At 32.5% G+C, this 20,216-nt stretch overlaps 1 protein-coding gene across 1 annotated transcript in view; it reads left to right on the top strand.

The window, feature by feature from the left end:
* PTPRK (protein tyrosine phosphatase receptor type K) overlaps window positions 1-20,216 on the top strand; it is a gene marked incomplete at its 5' end in the record, with an annotated part of 136,273 nt that overhangs the window by 81,430 nt on the left and 34,627 nt on the right. Inside the window, 3 exons of the mRNA XM_019661220.1 lie at window positions 12,107-12,245; window positions 13,256-13,297; window positions 15,350-15,379. Of these exons, the coding sequence (XP_019516765.1) occupies window positions 12,107-12,245; window positions 13,256-13,297; window positions 15,350-15,379 (211 nt within the window). The remainder of the gene's footprint in view (window positions 1-12,106; window positions 12,246-13,255; window positions 13,298-15,349; window positions 15,380-20,216) is intronic.

The following is a 20,216-nucleotide window of genomic DNA, read 5'->3' as shown; positions in this document are numbered from 1 at the left end:
CCATCCCCCAATTCCCCAATAAAAATCTTAAAAAGATAAATAAATAAAATAAAATCGAAGAAACTGTAACTCTCCCAAATCTATCTAATCAGTGCATTGTGACCTCTAAAATCCTTGCCCCTCCTAAAACTCCAGCCTACCTCAACTAAGCCATGATACAGAGTACAGATAAGAAATAAGACCAATAAGTGCATAGGAGTTCAGAAGAGAGTGAGATTGAAGGACTGGAGAAGGCATCATTGAAGAAATGAGAATTTCTTATTGAAAAAGTCCGTTTAGACAAGTGGAGAGCTTTGTTCATTTGTTTTTTTGTTTGTTTTCATTGTTTTAAAGGTTCATTATCTAGCAGTAGACAAATTATAGTCAATTAAAATATCTTGGATGTAAATGCCTTAGATATTTTGAAAAGTAGGAATTATGAAATGTATCCAGTGCTTAGATAATTTTAGACTATCAAGAACCATTTAAAAACATGGCTCCTATCTCTTCACTCAAGGCCTAAGATATTTTAAGATTGAAAACCAACCTCAAAATTTAAAACATTTATTAATAATTTAGGCTTTATACTAAATCATTGTGCAAAAGCTGGAATTTCAATAAAATCATTTTTTAATCAGGCTCCTCTGTACAGTATTAAGGCGATCTCTAATTTAGTAAATAAACACCTGTGAAAATTGCAATGCAACCTCTATTAGTATGATTTAAACCATGTTGTGTGTTCTCCTGAGATATGTCAGATTAATGAATTATCCAAGTCTTAGAAAATGACCTGCTGAAAATGGAAGTAGAATTCATAACTAAAAGCAGCCAAAAAGGCAGCTAATCTTAACCCCTCGTTTTACAAATAAGGAAAATGGAAATAGGTTAAAGGGTATTTTAACATTTTAAATCATATCACATCATTATCACTTAAGCATTATTAAAGGTTTTATTTGGTGTATATTTCTTTCTGTAATATTTCAAGTTATGTTGCATTCAAATGTGTGTGTGTATGTGTGTGTTCTTTTTTTTCCCCTCTCTGTTTGTGTTTTGAATGGTGTTTTTGGATGACTGGCCCTGAACTGGTATTCTGAGTTCTGTGCCAACAAAAATGTCAAGTGCATTTGCCTTTTAATTACATGCAGTGCCTGTATTTTAATATTCCAGAATTTTCCCTCAAGAATAGACTTTTTTGATCCTGTAGTTTATGGGAGGAAAAAAAAATCACTGACATTGTCATGAAGCTATTCCCCCCTAACATCTCCAGATAGCCACATTTATCATTTTATAAACATTTCACTTTGAAGTTCAGATTTATTGGGTCGTTGGGAAATTCATGACGTATTTTTCTGTTTTTCAATGCAAAAATGCGTCATGACTTTCCCAGCCCAATAGTTGTTTGTAGCCTCCTTCGCTGTAAACATCATGTGTGGATATGTGATTCAGCATCACTTGTTTAACTTACTCCTCTTATTTCCCAGTAATCTTCAGCTCATTCTATTTTACTCTCTACTAGGCCATTACTACTTGATGTTCCACATGTAATAATCAGTATGTGTAAGATATGTAGTTCCTTATCATTTATACTTTCCTTTCCCTTTCCTATACCTTTGGCATAAAAGTGGGCTCATTATTCCCCGAGGTTTTGGCACTATATTATCTGTCTTTTTATCTTTTACTTCCCCACACTAATTTTTAATTTTACTCTGTTTTATTCTCTGATCTTCTTTATTACTTGAGGTTAAAAAAAAAAAAACCAAACTAACAAAAAAAAAAAAAGAAACTTTGTTTTACTCAACAAGACATCTCCCTAATCTCTGAACTTTCTTTAAGAATAGGTACGTATGTCTAGTACTTAGACAGGCATTTAATTATTGTTCTGTTAACTGAATACCACTTTGTAGTAGCAAAAAAAAAAAAAGTGCAGCTGCTTTATTGACATTCTGAATGCTTCTAAGTAAATACAATTTTTTTTATTAGGAAAAAAAAAAGCATTTTGTAATGATATGACACACTCTTCCTCATCTCAGTAAAAAGCCAGACCATCCACCTACATGTGAATCTAAAGAAGTCACCATGGTACTCTGTCTCATGCCCTATTTTGATTCTTGGTGTGGAGCTTCTCACCATCAGATGATACTTCTTTACATGTGTATTATCTGCTTATAACAGGATGTAAACTGCATGAGAGCAGAGATAATCTTTGTCCTGTTCATTGATGATGTTTCGGAGCCTAGAAATGTGCCAGGCACATGCCAGGGGCAACAAATAATTTATTTGTTAATGAAAGAAAGAAAACTCATGACTTTTTCATGGATGTAAGGTGGGACATGGAATTAATATTTTTCTTTTTGTCTTCAATCTTTTATAACTTCCTTTAAGAACTTCCCAGATTCTATCTATCTGCTGTTTTCTAGAGAGGATATGATGTGATAACCAATTGATTTATATTTCTATCTCTCCAACTTTTTTTTGATAGGTAGTGATTGAGGTTGACACCTCTCTGGTCTCATTAGCTCCTTTCTCTCTCTCTCTCTCTCTCTCTCTCTCTCTCTCTCTCTCTCTCTCNCCCTCTCTCTTCTCAAGACAGTGGTAAAAATATTCCTAATATAGGTCACCAATCACATTTCTCTCAAGTGAAAATGCCAGATGGGAGTCAGGAAGTATGGGCTATGTTTTTAATTGTGTCAATAACTAATACTGTGACCATGATAAACTCATTTACCTCCTGGGTTTTTTTTCCTCATCTAAAAATCACAGTTGGACGTTGATGTTGAATTATTTTTAAGAAATACTTTAGGATATCATTAAACCAGATACAATTTCATCTTCCTTTGCAGGACCCCTGATTGTGCTTCCATTTTGACTACTTGCTATATTCTGCAAAATAAGCACAATTATTTAAGTATTTTTCTGTTTCTTGATGATATACTCTCAGAAGGAAGCGCATTTGTTCATCTTTCTGGTTTTTACCTTAGTGCAGTCTTTTGTATGCCTGAGGTAGTCAATAAATAGGTGGTAAATGATTAGTAACATTAATATCTCTGTATTTTGAGAAATTAGACTTCTCTCGCATTTGATGCTATTTATTTCAACTCAGATTAGCTATGGTTCAGAAATCTAGATTTGGAAAAATAATTTTTTCTGAATTTAATTATATACATCCTAACACTGGGGCCTTATTACATCTCAGATATTGTCCTAAGCACTTAGTATTTTAACACATTTAATCTTTCCATCAACATAGAAGGCATCTTTATAATTTCTATTTTACCAATAAGAAAACTGAGGAACACAGTGGTTAAATAACTTACTCAAGGGCACTTAGCTAGTAGGTGGAAGATTTTGTTATAACAAAAATATTTAATGTCACATGACTAAGGTAATTCCTATTAATACATTTTCCAGATATGTTGAAGTTGTTTCCCATTTTCTATTCTGTAGAACTGAATTTTTCTTAAAGCGTGCTTATAGATTTTATAAATTAATACACTAACTCTAGATTAAGGTATTTGTTTCAAAAATGTTAAAACTTTAAACAGTGTATTGCAGTTGATATATGCTTTTATTTAGCTATCACATGTTGACAAATGAACATTTTTTTGCTATTTATTTATTAGGCTAAACTGTTTGTCACTATGTAAATCATTGGACATAAAAGGTGAATGAGATTATATCTTTGCCCTCAGTTCGGTTCAAATCTAGTGTATGTTGCAGACTTATTGAAAAATAATTTGCAACACAATTTTACACGTTGGTATGGGCAAATAATTAACTGATGTTTTAGTGGCAAGAGGATAGTTAAGGTTGCCTTGAGAAAAATGAAAACATAAAATCCCACGATCTTCCTTCCACTTTTGAAAGCCTGACAGATTGTGTGTTGAGAAATTCTGCAGAATAATCCTACCTGGATAGGATATGTCTTTAGATACATTGTTAGGCTCACAGCACCTAGGGAAGGTTTCTAAGGACCCGCTATTCTGCCTATTCCACCCCAAGAAAGGTAGGTAACTAGAGCTGAGAACAGTGAGGAATAGGTATAAGAAGGGATTGGTAGTCCCTGAAGGGAGAGGCTGGTAATGAGGGCTTGCCTTGCCGGGGACTCCCGTGGGTGGAGACCTGGTACCCTTGAGTACTCTTGAGTGGGCGGGAAGTGTTCTGAGTCCTGTGGTACCTCATGGTTACTGGCAGAAGCCGATGTACATTCTTTTTTAGATGAAAGCATGATCAATTGAGGCCTGCAGGTTTCCCACAGCCTAACATAAAGCAATTAACTCACAAAGGTCACCAAGCCTTCGTGAAAGTAACTCACTGTGAGAGTTACCTGAAATAACAGATCTAAATCCCCCAAGAACTGCAGGTATTTGGATTGTCAGGTACAAAATACAAAAGAGCTGTGCAGAAAATAGTTAAAGAAATGAAACACAAATCACAAAGATTAGTAAGGTGCTATCAGTAGTAACTAAACAAGGAATCGTTTGCAAAGAACCAAGTGGAACTCTTAGTAAGTAAATGCATAAGTGTTCAAATTAAAAAGTAACTTTTAGGATGGACTATAAAGCAACTTTGACAGAAGTAAAGAGAGAATTTATCCACTGGACTTCAATCTGAAGAAATTACCTACGGCAAAATATTGATATACACCAGGATGCTCAAGAAGAGGACTAGGCATGGAAACATGTCCGTCATATATCAGACATATTGCAGCATCATGTATCATGACATAAAGCTGTAGTAATTAAAACTATGTTCTATCAACACAGAATATATATATATATATATATATATATATATATATATATATATATATATGTATATTGGCTCAGGGAAAATAATGGCTAATCCGGAAATTGAATGCATTCATTTATGTGATTTGGACATGGGACAGAAGTGGTTTTGTAGATCACTGGATCAATTTAAACATTGTCCATGGATAACTGGATATTTATGCAGGAAGTGTGGGGGGTGCTGAAATATCTCCTCACTACTGTATATCATACTCAGAAAGCAATTCCAAATGGATCCAGGATTAAATGTGAAATTCACAGTTTTAAAACTTTTTAAAAGATAAAAGAAGACATTCTTATTATGAATTCAAATAAATGATTGATACATTTGACCTCATTAAAATTAAGAATTGCTAGTCATCAAGATACTATAAATAAAATGAAAGAAAAGCCACCCAATAGAAGGTAATTGCAACACATATAACTGACAAAAGATTATTATCCATGCATAAAACATTACAATAAGCCAATAAGAAAAAGATGAAAACCAAATTTAAAAAATGGGTCAAAGTTTTACACTGAGCATTTCAGAGAATTAATAAGTATAAATATTTCAAATAAGTATCTTAAAAGATAATTTCAGTAATAAAATGCATATTAGATATCATTTTCTATGACTAAATTGGCAAAAATTTCAAAGTCTGATAATACAAAGTGCTAAGATGTAATTAAAATAGAGTTGACATACACTGCTGCTGGGTATGTAAAGTGGTAACAATTTGGCACTGTCCTGTAAAATTGCCTATTTGTAGTCATATAATAGTTGCAGTCAAAATCCATGGGAAGGACTCATGGGGCCACAGTGTGCCAAACCCTGATAGACCATGGAATATTTGAGTATTTGGGGAATGGCTGATACTTGTAAATGATGAAGGTATATGATACCCTAAAGGAACAGTCAGTAGATGAGATTGAAAAGGTTGATTAGAGCCGAGTTTTGAAAAGCCTTATATGTCATACCAAGAACTTTTGCCTTTTCTCTTGAATAGAAAGCAGTTAAAGGAATCATTTAATCAGATTTGCATTTTAGAAAACTCGTTCTGGTGGCAATATAGAAGATAAATCTGAGGAGGCCTTTATGGGAAGCAGAAAGCCATAGTAAAAAAGCAAGTTGGCTGGGTCTTTATCTAGGTCAGTAAGAAGATAGAATGGAGAATTAAGGACAGATAGATTTAACTATGTTTAAGAATTAAGAGAACAAACAAGGCTCTGTTATACCCAGTTGAATAAATCTAAATGGGAAGCTTAATGAAAAATTCATATGTAAAATAAAATATTTGCCCTACATTAACTTACTAAGATGCAAAAAAAATAAATGTTTTACAAGTTTTTTTAACCTTTAAGTACATTGCTGAAATGTGATACTAATTTTATTGCCTTTTCAAAAAGCATTTTCTATCATTTCTTAAGGAATTTATGTGAATTTTGAATTGTGGTTTTAAAACCAAAACAAATTGAGAGACTCTAAGATTATAAGAAGATGCCTTAAACAGTGTGAAATTAATTTTAAATATTTGTAATATATACTTTTATTTCATAGTTGTTAAAAATATTCATACATACTTCTACACTAATATTTTCTACATCATAAATTTTCAGGTAATATTCACATCTTTATTAAATAAGAATAAACTATATTGTAGCTATTGTTTTTTTAAAAAATAAGTGACATATAGCTGTTTTCCTTTTCAACAATATAAAACTCTGGTAGACTCTGTCTTCTGTTGTCAACAATCCAAGACTGAACAAATTTCATAAGATCATATGACATGATGAAGCAAAATGACTTCAAAGGATCATTGAGTTAAATAATACATGCTTACAGCCGTCCCTAAGGCTTAGATGCCCACTGTGGCAGACTATTTAAATTAATAACATGTACTTGACAAAACTCATCATTACATATTTATAAAATAAACTGCTAAGATTTTTTTTAAGAGTTGTTCAGTGATATCAGTCCCCCTGCTTATAATTTTTACTTTTTATGTGATAGACTCAAATGGCTAACATCTTGACCATCTCCACCCTGGGCAGCAGCATCTATCCCTACTTATTTTACCACTGTTTCCCAATTTATGACAACTTTTCCCATCATTCTGTCACTTAATTTTCATAAAAGCTGTATAATGTAGGCACTGTTATTATTTGTAGTTTATAGATGACATATTAACACTAAGCGATGCTAACTTGCTTATTGTTGTACAACATATACGAGTAAGAAAATGAAATAAGAGTTAAAATAGGGTTTTGCCAATATCGCGTCTCGTACTTTCCATGATGCTGGGCTTCCCATGCACTTTGTTTTGGGGGAGATGGGGTCAGATGGTAGAAACTGTCTTATAAAGGAATAGCTAGCACAGGGCCTTGAAATTTCTAGAGACAATTCAGAAATGTATGTATCAAGTTCATTTTATGCCAATATCCACAACAACGAGATATTTGTCTGATTTTCTATCTGCTAGTACAATCTACCGTAGGTAGCTTTAGTGTCATTCTTTCATTTATTCAACCAATACTTATTGTACTGTGGCTCCTTTTTCCAAGTCTACTGGAAATACAATGGTGAGCAAAATAAACATGGCCCTGTTTTCCTGGCTTTCATCTTAATAGCAGTGGGAAGCCGCTGGAGGGTTCTAAACAATGGAGTGACATAATATAGTTGTAATTTTAAAAATGCTATGTGCTATGCTGTGAGTTTTGATGTAGAACAGGCAGAGATAGCCATCAGTGAGACAAGATAGGCAGCTGCTGTGTGATGTGGGTGAGATATGATATTGACCTGACTTAAGGTAGCAGAAGTGGAGATGGAAAAAGGAGAGACAGGAGATACTTAGGAAGTAATAGTACTTTGTAACTAATTGTATGAGAAAGGAAAGTGACAGTACACCCCAGTTTACCCAGGACAATTCCAGTTTTTGCCTTTTGTCCTATCATAACTATTAAGAATACCACCTCTCACTTTCAGAAGCTTCCCAGTTGGGATGATGAATTATATATTAATCCTGGAGATAAAGATAGAGGAGGATTCAAGAACGATGCCCAGATTTCTGGCTTGAACAACAGGAATAGTTGTGTCATTCTGTGGATAGTTGTGCCATTTACTGAAAGGGCATACATGAGAGGAAGAACTGGTGTGAGGGTAAGATTATGATTTCCAATTTGGAAATGGTGCATTTAAGGTGACTGTCTTACAATGGAGTAAAGACATATAACAGGAATGAGATGAATTCATGGGCTAGGAGTTCAGGTCGGAGCCCTGATCCATGTGTGAGATACATTGATTTAAGAGTGATCAGTATGCTTGGTAACTGAAGTTATGGAACTGGATGAAATCATCAAGCCAGAAAGAATGGAAACCAGTGCCAAGAGGTCCAGGTCCCTAAGAAACTCAAAGCAGCACCAATTTTTAAGGGGAACCAGGAGGGGCTCACAAAGAAGACGTGGAAAGGAGAGGCCAGTGTCGTAAGAAACCTGGAGATGGCTGAGTAATGGAAGTCCCAGGAAAGGAGTATTTATTACAAGAAGGAAGAGTGGACAGCAATGTCAAATGCTATCAAGAAGTTACATAAAATGAGATGAGAAAAGTACACATTGAGCTCAGTAACTAGTAAGTCATTGGGAGACATTGGTGGTGGTAGGTTGGTGGCCTTGGGTGACATAAAGCTAATTATAGGATTTTAAGTAATATTTGGGAAATGAATGTGAATAATTTTTCAAAATTATAGCCGAGAAGGAAAGACAGCACTAGTATAATACCTGGAGGATTTGCAGAATTTACAGGACGATGGTGTCTCTACTGCTGCTGTGAAACAACCTAGTATATTGTACATAGAGGCTTCTATCTCTAATATCCATCATAAAAATGGAAGAATGTTTTTATACGATTGCAGCTATTAAATAATTTTACTTTTTAAGTAAATTTGTGAAATGTTTAGGTATTTGTGTATGATTTTACCTACACATTTCAGTAAATTATGTTTAAATAATGGGAACAAGGACACAATTTATAGTTACTTCAACTATTTTTTAAGAAAAAGACATCTCATAAATTTGCCCAATAAAAAGTGAATTATTGCCTTAGTTTCTTTTCTCACTGTCCAAAGACTTATGCTGCTCTTGGCTTCAGAACACTTGGGACTTTGAATATTCTTTGACAGATAAAAAGGTAAAGATTTATGGCAAAGGAAAGCATTTCTGAAAAAGGTACTTCATATTGCCTTTGTGTATGTGCATAAATTATAAATAGGGCTCAGGGGTACAGTCACCATAATAACTTTTTGCTCTCTTTAAAGAAAATAGAAAATGCTCACTGAGGGGCTTACTGCTTGTGTTTCTATTGATGAATCTTCTAAGCTTGAACCATTTTAAATAGGATATTTATGTCCCTTGGCTCTAGTAGGCCAAGAATTTAGAAAAAATATGTGTGGTTAAAATATCTAAAGTAATGAATGTATGCAGATATTTAATAAAAATGCTCCTGGTAGTAGCAGTAATAATAACAATAGTAATCGATAACCTAGCTCATACTTTGAGGGGGATTTGCAATCAAGGGAAAACAGCCACCAAATCATGTTCCTGAAGAGTTTGATTAGCCTCCTGTATTCAAGTTTAATAATGGTGTTGAAGCATCGATGAACAACACTTTGCACGAGAGTTGTAATCATGACAGACAAGCACTCTTACCCAACCCAAATGAATAAACTTGGTGTGTTTTTTCTTTTTTAGCCATTTGGTAAATTGAAGTCCAGTGTTTAACAGATACATATAGACTAAGACTTTAAAATAACAACACTGTTTTACAAAATAGATTATAAAAGTCTTGTAGCCCGAATACAACTTCAAGGTTATCGGTACCTTTGGTCAAAAATTTACTTTTAGATTTGACTTTTCATTCCAGGAAATATTTTTAGATTAATTCATTAGCAAATCTATATTATTTAATACGATTTAAAAGTATTTTTCATCCCCTGAATTTTAATTTGTTTACCCATCACCTTCATGTCAGTTTTATTTAATTACTAAACCCAGCTAGTATTAAAGCTGTGTGTTCATACTTCATGACAATAGTTTATATTTTCACCTGTGCATATTACAAAGGTTATTTGCTTCTGATGGGGCTTAGCAGTTCTGAAGAGTCTTATGAAATATAACACATGCTACTTATGTAATAATATATTTAGAAATTTATCACATAGTAGCATGTGTTTTATTGAATTAGAATGATATATTAAAATACATATTTACCTCATCAAACAAAAACTGATCCTTTAAAGATTTTCAGAAACATTTAATTCTGTGATATACAAGTATGTCAAAAAATCACAAAGGGATCATTATTCTCTGAAAGCCAAGTGTAACATATAACCTGATGAGAATAAGTTTTAATTGGTGAATAATGAAGTTTTGTTGCATACGCTAAAGTTTTTTTCTAGAGATTTCTACATCATTCCGTCTCTTTTTCTATTTGAAGCAGTAACTGTCAAACTAGTTCATTTTGAGAATTACAAATAATATTTTTCTAGTTTTCTGTCCAACTTTGAAATATATTTAATGTTTTTATTATATTTGTTGTGTGTGTTTGTGTGTGTATGTATATGTATGTATATGTATGTATTTCTAAAGTTGCTCTTGGGAAAAGAGGAGATCTTCCATATATTTAATGAATATTTGGATGAATTGAGCCATAATGTGTAGTGTGAAATGTAGTAAGCGTTGAACTAGTTCTATTCATAATTAATGAGACTGGAAATTCCCTGAAGCCTGGATATATGGAAAGTATCAAGTCTGAACGGAAAACTCCCTTGCTTACCAGAAGAAAGAAGCCGAAGGCTTGCTTTTCCTTATTGAGAATAATACTTACCAAATACTGGTCCATTGGGAAGTTTTATTCTATCCAATTGAAATAACATAAGTTAACACAGTTATAGTGAATTGTTTTACAAAGTAAACTGTTCTAACACTTTTTTTCAGTATGTTTCATACGGATTTAGCTCTAAATTACCATTTTATGGCATGATATTAATAATAGATTTATTAGTTCTTTTTAATTCCCTACCTAGAAAAAAGAAAAGCTAGCAACTTTGTGTTAGCCCCTTTTTTGAGGAAACTGGCTGATTGGAAAACCAGAGCAGATATTTAGACATGCAGAGCTAGGGCTAAAGCAGGGGGTGGGGAGTAAAAGAGCCAAAACAGAGAAGTTAAAGAAAAAAGGATTGGCATGTAGAAAACTGGGTTATTTTTAAAAGGGTGTTAACAAATTATCCATTGGAAAGGTATAAGGTTAGATTTAGGGATTCATTTGTTTGTTCAGTCAGCCACCATCTCTTTCTTACATTGCGATGGGGGCTTTAAGGCAGCTTCTCAAATGTGCTTAATCCTGAGAGTCACCTGTACTCTTGCACACACACCAATTCTTAACAAGAGGGGCTATGAATCTGGAAACATTGAGAAATGCTGCTTTAGATGATACAACGTTTTAGATTTTGTCTCTGTTCTTGAGCAAGTTATAATCTATGCTTATCCCTCTAAGCCTCAATTTTTTTTATCTGTAAAATGTAGATGATAATATTTCCCTTGCCAATTTTCAAGGTTAAAAAAGAATGTCTTCAGATGGTTACTGGAGCTTATAAATTGGTTAAATGTTATAATTTTAATTGTGTGTATACAGAGGATGGTGGTGACTTTCAGAAAGGAAATGAAGGTATACAAAAATTTAAAAAAAAAGATTTCATCTTTTCAAAGTTCTGTTTTCCAAGTTTATTATCAGGGTTTTATTTGTTAGGAGGATGTGAAATATTTCTTGATGTTTTTCTTATCTTATTCTTTTTATCCCCCAAACAAACTATTCATTTCAAATCTTATATATCAAATCATAAACTTACACCTTCGTCATTTGGACTAGTTGTTTATTTGACTTAACCCCTTGTGTCTCAAACAAGTGCCAATGATGGTCCTTAAAGGGCCAAGCACAGCACCCTGCACTTGAGTGGAGAGGGCTTTGCTGAGTGAAACGATAAACAAATGCATCTCTCAACTTGACCGCATCTTTTTCCCATGTACTATTTGCTAAAAATATTGTATTCTTGCTTTTAATAGTTCACCATTCCCTTCAGTTATTTCTAGATTTCTGTTTTATTTTTTGTGTTAACAAAATCACTATTCAGAAAGATTTCCCCTTAGCACTAAATATCTCACGCTGTAGTTGAGCATGCTCCTGTATTTATATTTTAGATTATTTTTATTTAAATAAATTAAACAAGTTGCCTTTTTGTAGTAGTTGTGTGGTTTCCTTTTTGTGATCATTAGCTCCTTCCGGTAACTTATTTTTTTGATTCATTTAGCAGCAGCAACAGAAGAACCAGAAGTGATTCCAGACCCAGCCAAGCAGACAGACAGAGTGGTGAAAATAGCAGGAATCAGTGCTGGAATTTTGGTGTTCATCCTCCTTCTTCTGGTTGTCATATTAATTGTGAAAAAGAGGTAAGGCCTGATTTCCTTCTGTCCCGCTCACTTATCATTGATGTCAGTAGTTTTCAAACACTTTTTGTTTCTTCGAGCTCTTTTAAATTAGAACAAACAACAAGAACAATTGAATTGTAACCATGTTGCCAGCATCTGAGTCTATTGCTCATGCTTTTAAAATAAATTCTTATTGGTTATTTGCAGTTTAATTCCAGATATAAAATATCTAATACTTTTTGTCATATTAACCTTAAAATTAATGGATGAATTTAAAAATCTCAAGTGCAAAGATACTTGAGATATTAGTCTTATACTTGAAGTGTTATTTATTAAGACTGAGGAAATAAGGATTCATCATGATATTTGGGTTATGGTCTATGAATTATTTTGTATTTGCTCTATTTTTCTAAGTGTTGTCTATAAATAAGATATGAGAAGAATATAAACATTATTTTGTGAAATTGTGTATTAAATATTCACTATTTCAGCACTTTAATATGGAGAGTCAACTTTTTAAAAATTGATCATTAGTCTTTTATACTATATCAACTAATATCACCATCTTCTGGAGTTATATGAAGATATTAAGACGTACTAGGATTTAAACTGAATTCTATTCTGGACATTAAAGTATGCTTCTGCTGAGAAGCATTTATAGTAAACAGTTTTTATAGTTTAAACTTTTTTTATTCTATAAAATCATTACCTATAAAGCATTGTCTTAGAAACTAATACAGCTCTCTACAATCCAGTTATGTTTTAGATAATACCACAACTGGGAAGGACTTCTTTAAAAGATCTTTACATGCAGAGTACAGCCCTAAAATAGTTTTGTATATAGAAATGTTTGTAATTTATGAGTTATATTGAACATTATAATAAGTGGTGTTGATTACATTGCATTAAATAATATACTATTTGTACTCAAAATAAATCCTTAACAATACAGATGAGACTCATACTACATGTTTAATGATTCCATCAGAGTTTATTTTAATGTATTGCCTCTTTACAATTATTCCCTGGAGATATATATGTTGGAGAAGACACATCTGCATTAGAAATATTAGGTATGCATTATAGTGTTTTGTGTTAAATTAGCTACATACGTGCTTTCCCCAAAAGTGCTTTCTCTTTTTTGCTGTTGTCTACTTCTGTGGTTGGAAAATACATTATATTCGAGATAGGAAGATTTAAGTATTTTAGTAATACAAATTTGCCAGTTAAAATCAATAAAATCATTGTCTAATGTCTCTATTTAGTGTAAATTTATATTTGGAAAGTTAACTAAGCAGTTTAGAGTTAATTCAACTTTGCTTCACACAATTAAAATTATTCCAATCCCTTCAGAGTGGATATGAAAGCAAGAAAATGGCCTCTGATTATGTCTTCACTCAGTTAAAATTGGGTTAAATTACTCAGTTTTATTTCTTATTTATTTGAAAACAGTTACATGTTATTGGAGTCTTTCTTATCCATGGCGTTCTATTTTAGAAATAATAAAAAAGTTAAAACAAATTTCCTAAGGTACAGCAAAACAATCTCTAAGCGTGTTCTTCTTCTCCTCCTTCCCTTCTCATCCTCCCCCTCTCCCTCCTCCTCTCCCTCCTCCACCCCCTCCTTCTTGTGGGGAAAATGCTCGGACAACTCTCTAAAATTACATAATGTAACAAATTATTTTCTCGTTGATATTTGAAATGGTTGGATAAATGAGCCTGTCTATTAACATGTTTAATGTTTGAGTTTTCATAAATAAGTTTTAATTGATTATCTTTTGGTAGAAAGTATGCTGAGGCTTTTGTTTCTCATCCTCACTACTTCTATGACTAGGAACAATGGCAATTTTATAGATAAAGTTACATATTTAGATATATTACCTTCCAATATATAATATTTTAACTAAATTACTTGAATCCCTTACTCGTCTAAGCAACTTTGTAATGACTTTTACTCATATGTTGTGTGCCACACATGTATCCTCTATGATTTAATCACAACTATATTGTAAATACACAAAAGCATAATTATTATAACAGTATTAGGCAGTATCAAATTTAGGTAAACAATTTTAGAATATAATATAGTTTCCCTTTTAATATATAAATTTATAATAAAAATAATAGAAAGACTAATTATTTTAGCCTTTCATGATCTTTATTTTTTATGCAAATTACTAAATATCTCAAGACTTTATCACTCACTAGGAATACTATACATAGGTGTATTTCTCATGTTGAAAAAGTTCTGTGTATTTTTGGTTGTGTAAACAAATGGTTTGGAATTAAATTTAGTAAAATTTTACAGCTGAGGGCATATATAAAGTAAGTTTCTTTAGGCTAAGAAAAGGGATATTGCATCTTTCAAAACGCAATTTCATCTTTAATTTAATCACTGTTGAATTATTTCCAAGCGTATGCCATTTTTTCATTGGTTATGTATTATATTTTAAATGTGCAGCATGAATACGTTAATAATTCCAAACATAAATTTGAAATTATGTTTCAATACAGTAAATGTTTGTGTATGATATCATGGTCACATACATCTACTGTAGAAATATCTTTGTTTATATATAGTGTATGGTGCATATGTATATTCACATAATATATGTATGTACCTGTGTTCCATTAAGATATAATAACTTGTTTATAAAAATTTCATTGTCATTCTGCATATATTCTATTTAACGTAATAGATCTTTATGTTTTCTATCTGTAGAAAAATAGTCAATTTAGTGTACAATTTCTATACACAGCTGTTCCATCTGTCATGACATAAAGATACTAATGAATGATATTATGCTTAACTGCATGTTAAAAATACACAATCCATTTAATTTTTCAATTTTTTGGCTATAAAATATATCAGCATGTTATTTTTTTCCCAATTATGTATTTTAAACTTTATTTTTTTCTATTGCATATCTGTCTAATTGCATGGCAAATATATCTAAACAATGCATGAGCATATTGAAATGCAAACCAAAAAAAAAACAAAACATGGATTTTATTTTATTTCATTTTGTTTTAACGCACATTTTTCTGCTTTATTGAATGTGACAGAGTCACGCTTTTCATTCACCATTGCTTCTCTTTTTCCACTGTCTGTGATTTGCTTGCCAGGAGGAGCTACTATTCTTACTCCTACTACCTGTAAGTAGAAAATGGGTGATATACGACTTTACATGTGTTAAAGATGCAGTATCCCTTTTCAAAAAACAAAACAAAATTTTTTAAAAAGCAAGATGTTTGCAATTTTGGTGACATTTCAAAAAACATGTTTTTCTGGGCTCTAAAACTATGATGTTTACCTAATAACTTATTTTGTTAATCTTTTTAAAAAGGGATATTGTATTTCTGTATGTTCAGCTACTTTTAATTTTAATTTTCAATTTTTCTTAAGTAGCTTTAATCTATAGCCAAAAACATCATTTATTTACTTATGTCAAACCTGTACCTTATCAATCTGATGCCTCACTCATCTGGTAGAGAGAGTGGTTATAACTCACAAGTCTCTATCTTTGTGTAGCAGTGTTATATTTGACAAAATAACCCAAGTGACGTGCTCATAGAAGAACATTCAAAAGTGCATCCACAGGATGCAAATCACATCGGAAATGATTGTGATAACATCTCTCTCCATGTATCCAGGAATTCAGGATGGGTTAAAACTTCAGGATGAACACCTTTGGCCTGGCCATCTAGGCAGTCAGTATGCTCCTGTGAAAACAAATGCATAAAATCATAATATTGCAGTGACAAAGAAATAAAAATTATTTTTAGAGAAGAAAAATTGTTTATTTTAACTTAAATAGAACTATTATTTTTTAAAACCAAGACCAAAATAAAAAATAAAAAGCCTCTTCAACCTATGCAAAACATACATAGATGTGACATATCTCCTCTTCTCTACCAAGGTCCTAGCTCCTCCTGTAATGAGATATGGAATGTTAGTTTGGATAAAGATGGAAAGTATTGTCCATTCTATTTCCCTGGTCATTTTCAGTTTATTACATTAGATTTCAGGACACTCATCTAAAACAGAGAAATTATATAACCAAGTACTCATGGGAATTACTTGTTCAATGCAAGGCTTAAGGATTATTATTACATATGTTTGGGGCATATATCCCACTGTATTTATTTCACTTGGTAAATTTAAGCTAGCTTTACAACAAAATTTGTTGAGTCTCAGTTACTACAACAGAATTATTACAACATTTTAAATATTGTAAACGTTTGGCTTCTTACAATTTTCTAAACAAGCAGGTGTAAACTAACTGCTCCTAGCTTATTGTGATGAATCATAATATCCTTGTTAAATCATGTTGGATGAAGCCAAAGGTAATTAACTGTACCATTTCATATAATGATGGAACACTTTTCCTCTTTATAGCCCACCCATATATCCACCTGCAGAAGTTTATGCTGTTGGCTGCTTTGATAATGAAAGTCATTTGCACATCTGTCAAACTCAAGTAGTTGCAAAATGAATTGCTTAACTGTCCTGAAGTGTATATTATATATGCTTGTTGCTCACAGGGATACAAAGCATCAACCATGCAGAAATCAATAAGTATCTAATTATGAGAATTTCAATAAGCTTCCCATTAACCATCTATGTATTGATAATGTTAGAATGGGATTGACTTTTTAGCAGATGGATAACATTTCAGTACCCTAGACTAGGTAGTAGATTTTGATATGGTTATTGTAATACATAGGGCTATGGGCGTTATTAATCATGATTAGAAAGTATGTCATGGAGATATGCTTTTAAACGCTGCTTGAACATACCTAATGAAGCTAATCTGAATTAGAGATTTTTAAAATAAAAGTAGAAATAAATTAAAGTAGAATTTAAAAGTAAATCAGATGCATTGTTTGAGCTAACATTCATTTGACATCATCATAGTAAGTCTCAGTTCTTGATCAATACACTTAAATTTGACGTGAATTTGTGTTTGTTTTGTAATAGCCTGAATTAAAGCCTACCTCTAGGGCTGTTGTAAGAATTCAGGTATTAGAACCAAGCTGATAATACATGGCTGTCCACTGTAATTTGACAACTGTCAAAGGTTTGTGAATCTGAAAAGTAAAAATCCTTCATTTCCATGAAAACGTTTACCTGTCATGCATTTGGCAAATTCATTACTTTGTATTTTTTCCTTAATTGTGAAACATGTATAAATTAATGTATATTTTTAAGTAAATCTTCAGAGTTTAAAGATGCCCTTTCCATTTGCTTTGAATGTGCCCATCTTCAAAATTTTAACATTATTTTTAATCCAAATTTCAAGTTACTTTTATCCAATTCCATTTCTTACAATGTTTGAGGAATGAATTCATTTTCTTCTTGCCAAGGAAACAAAGATTAGAGGTTGTTTCTTAAATTATCTTTTGCTATTTTAAAATTTTAAAATGGCAAAACATTTGTGCTGCATTAACATCCTTCTTAAATTTATAACAACTAATGTTTAATTCCTGGAGCAAGTAAATGCTTTATATTATAATGTACTTTATAATGTGGCATTAAAAAAAATGTCAGCAACTGGATATAGTATAAGAGCTTAGGCCTTGGAACCAGCTCATTTTTCACTGTTCATTAGATAAATAACCTTGGGCAAGTTATTTTACTTGTCTGAGCCTCAATAAACTCATCTATACTACTAGAATTCTCATGGCTCTTTCAGTGGGTTGATCTGAGAATTAATTAACAAATGAAAAGTGCCAAGCATATAACAGGCCTAATTCATCCATCCAACAAGTATTTATTTGAATGCCTGCTATGTGCCAGACACTGCTCTAAGTGCTAGGAATATACATATGGTTCTTCCCTTCATGGAACGCACAGTGGGGAAAACAATTGAAAGGACAGTTGCAATGATATTAGATGAGTGTTATTACAGGCAGAAAACATATATATGGTGCTATAAAAACATCTAGCAGAGAAACCTAACCCGAGACAGGCTGTATTGAGATTAGTCAGAGAAGCCTCCATACTGCTGTGAGAGAATAGACGTTAACCAGATAGTAGAGGTAAAAACATTGTGGGACAAATAATGAATATCCTATATGACAACCCCATGGTAAGGTTGGAAAGTGACAAAGTGGCGTCTATAGCCTAAAAATGTGACCTGCTGATGTTTAATTTGCCCCACACACTGTTTCAAAAAATCAAACCACTTGAAAAAAGAAATTCAGGAAATTTAACATAAATATTCAGATTCACAACTTCTCTTTAAAAAAATAGTTTAAAAAGCAGAAGCTCAACACTGGGCTCAATTACCAATAGTCACTTTGGCAAGTTGCCCCTAAGCTGCTCTCCAGTTCTCCACAGCCCCCTCCCATCCACAGGACGTCTTACCACGGGCAGTAGCACTCCTTTATGTTACTTGTCTGAAATGTGTAAAGATTTTACAGAGATTTTACCACTTCATCTAGAAAAAAAAGACAAGTCTTTCAAAGAACAGATGGAATATTGCTAGTAAATGATGGTGGTGTGCTGGCGGTGGTGGTGGTGATGGTGTAGTGGTGATAGCAGGAGTGGTGCTGGCGATGCTTCTTACCCTTTCATCATAGTTTCCTGATTACTAGCACTGTCATCATTATTATTTCTAAAAGAAAATAATAATAATAATGCCATTTTGATCCCTAAAGCTTAGTTTATGAATGTCTCATTTAGGTGTCAGATCTGCTGTGTCAGCACATTGGGTGCATTGGGTATATGTCCCCTGAAGTCAAGTATTGTAATTCTCAGAGTAAAAGGTCTTACACGGGAGTAGCTATCGAACTGCAAGATTAATTTTTAAAAGGAAAGCCCTTTGAACATAAACACAACTATTAAATGAGCCTTTTAGAAAGGATTTGTAGTGTATTTACTCTAGTACAGTTACTAATGAGAATCAAGATAGTATGTCCTAGCTAATAATCTAGCTGAGAAATGGTGTTCTTAAAACAATTAAAGACTATTTCAAGGCAACGTAAACTGCTGTCATAAACTTAGAAACATAATCTGGTTACCACAAGCTTTTAGAGTGCCTTTATTTAGAACATATGTAAATCACCTTGTTAATGTGATATAAATGTTTTATATACATTTAATATTTTTACTGCATGTTTCATGTGTAACAGTCACAAAGAACCAGAATATATTTTATATCCTTGATATATAAGATAAATATGTTAGTATTTGAGTAGCTCAAAAGTCTAACTTTTCTATTTTTCCAAGTCCCCTAAGTTATTTTCCCTGCTGAATTTATAAGGCATTTCTATAGTGGATACTCTGCCATGTGGTTCTAAAACACATTTTTAGGATTTGACTGTTTGCAATTCAAGATTATGATCATTTATGTAATAAAATCTACATAGCATTTTTCAAAGTACTTTATTTTCCCATGTATTTGCATTATATCTAGCTGTGGTTGATTCTGTAAATCTCCAGATTAGGTTGGGATTGATGTTAAAATATACTGGTAAATATGTTAATGCTACACATGTTGCATTTTTATTGAATAACAAAAAATAAAGTGTTTGGAGTTTGTAGAATGAAGAATGGATTGCTTTGTTTATTTTGATGGGATGGCTATGGTAAAATAAACTTGAAAAAGTAATCACGTTATTCTCCAGAAGACTTTCTAAAAGTTGATAAAAGAATTAATCGCCCAAGAGGAAAACCAAAACTTAGTTTTAGCTTAAATTTTTCTTGAACAACTCTAATAAGGAAGTAATAAGGTATAGTTATCGTTTATAGTAATTTATTTTAATGATAAAATACAAGAAACAATAAGATTTGACAGCTTGAATGTCGAAATACCTATAGGACAAATATTTAGAAGTTTCACAGTAACCAACAAATATTGTTTGAATGTCCAACTTAATTCCTAAAACCATGACCAGTTTTTAGAGTTTCTGTGTCCTTACCCGTGGGCTTCCCTGAACAACTTACTGCTGGTGTCAACACTCCTTCAAAACCTCACACTAAGGTTTC

Source organism: Hipposideros armiger, unplaced genomic scaffold (assembly GCF_001890085.2).
Source record: "Hipposideros armiger isolate ML-2016 unplaced genomic scaffold, ASM189008v1 scaffold_340, whole genome shotgun sequence".
NCBI classification, from domain to species: Eukaryota; Metazoa; Chordata; class Mammalia; order Chiroptera; family Hipposideridae; genus Hipposideros; species Hipposideros armiger.
This window is presented reverse-complemented; position numbering and strand designations above follow the sequence as displayed.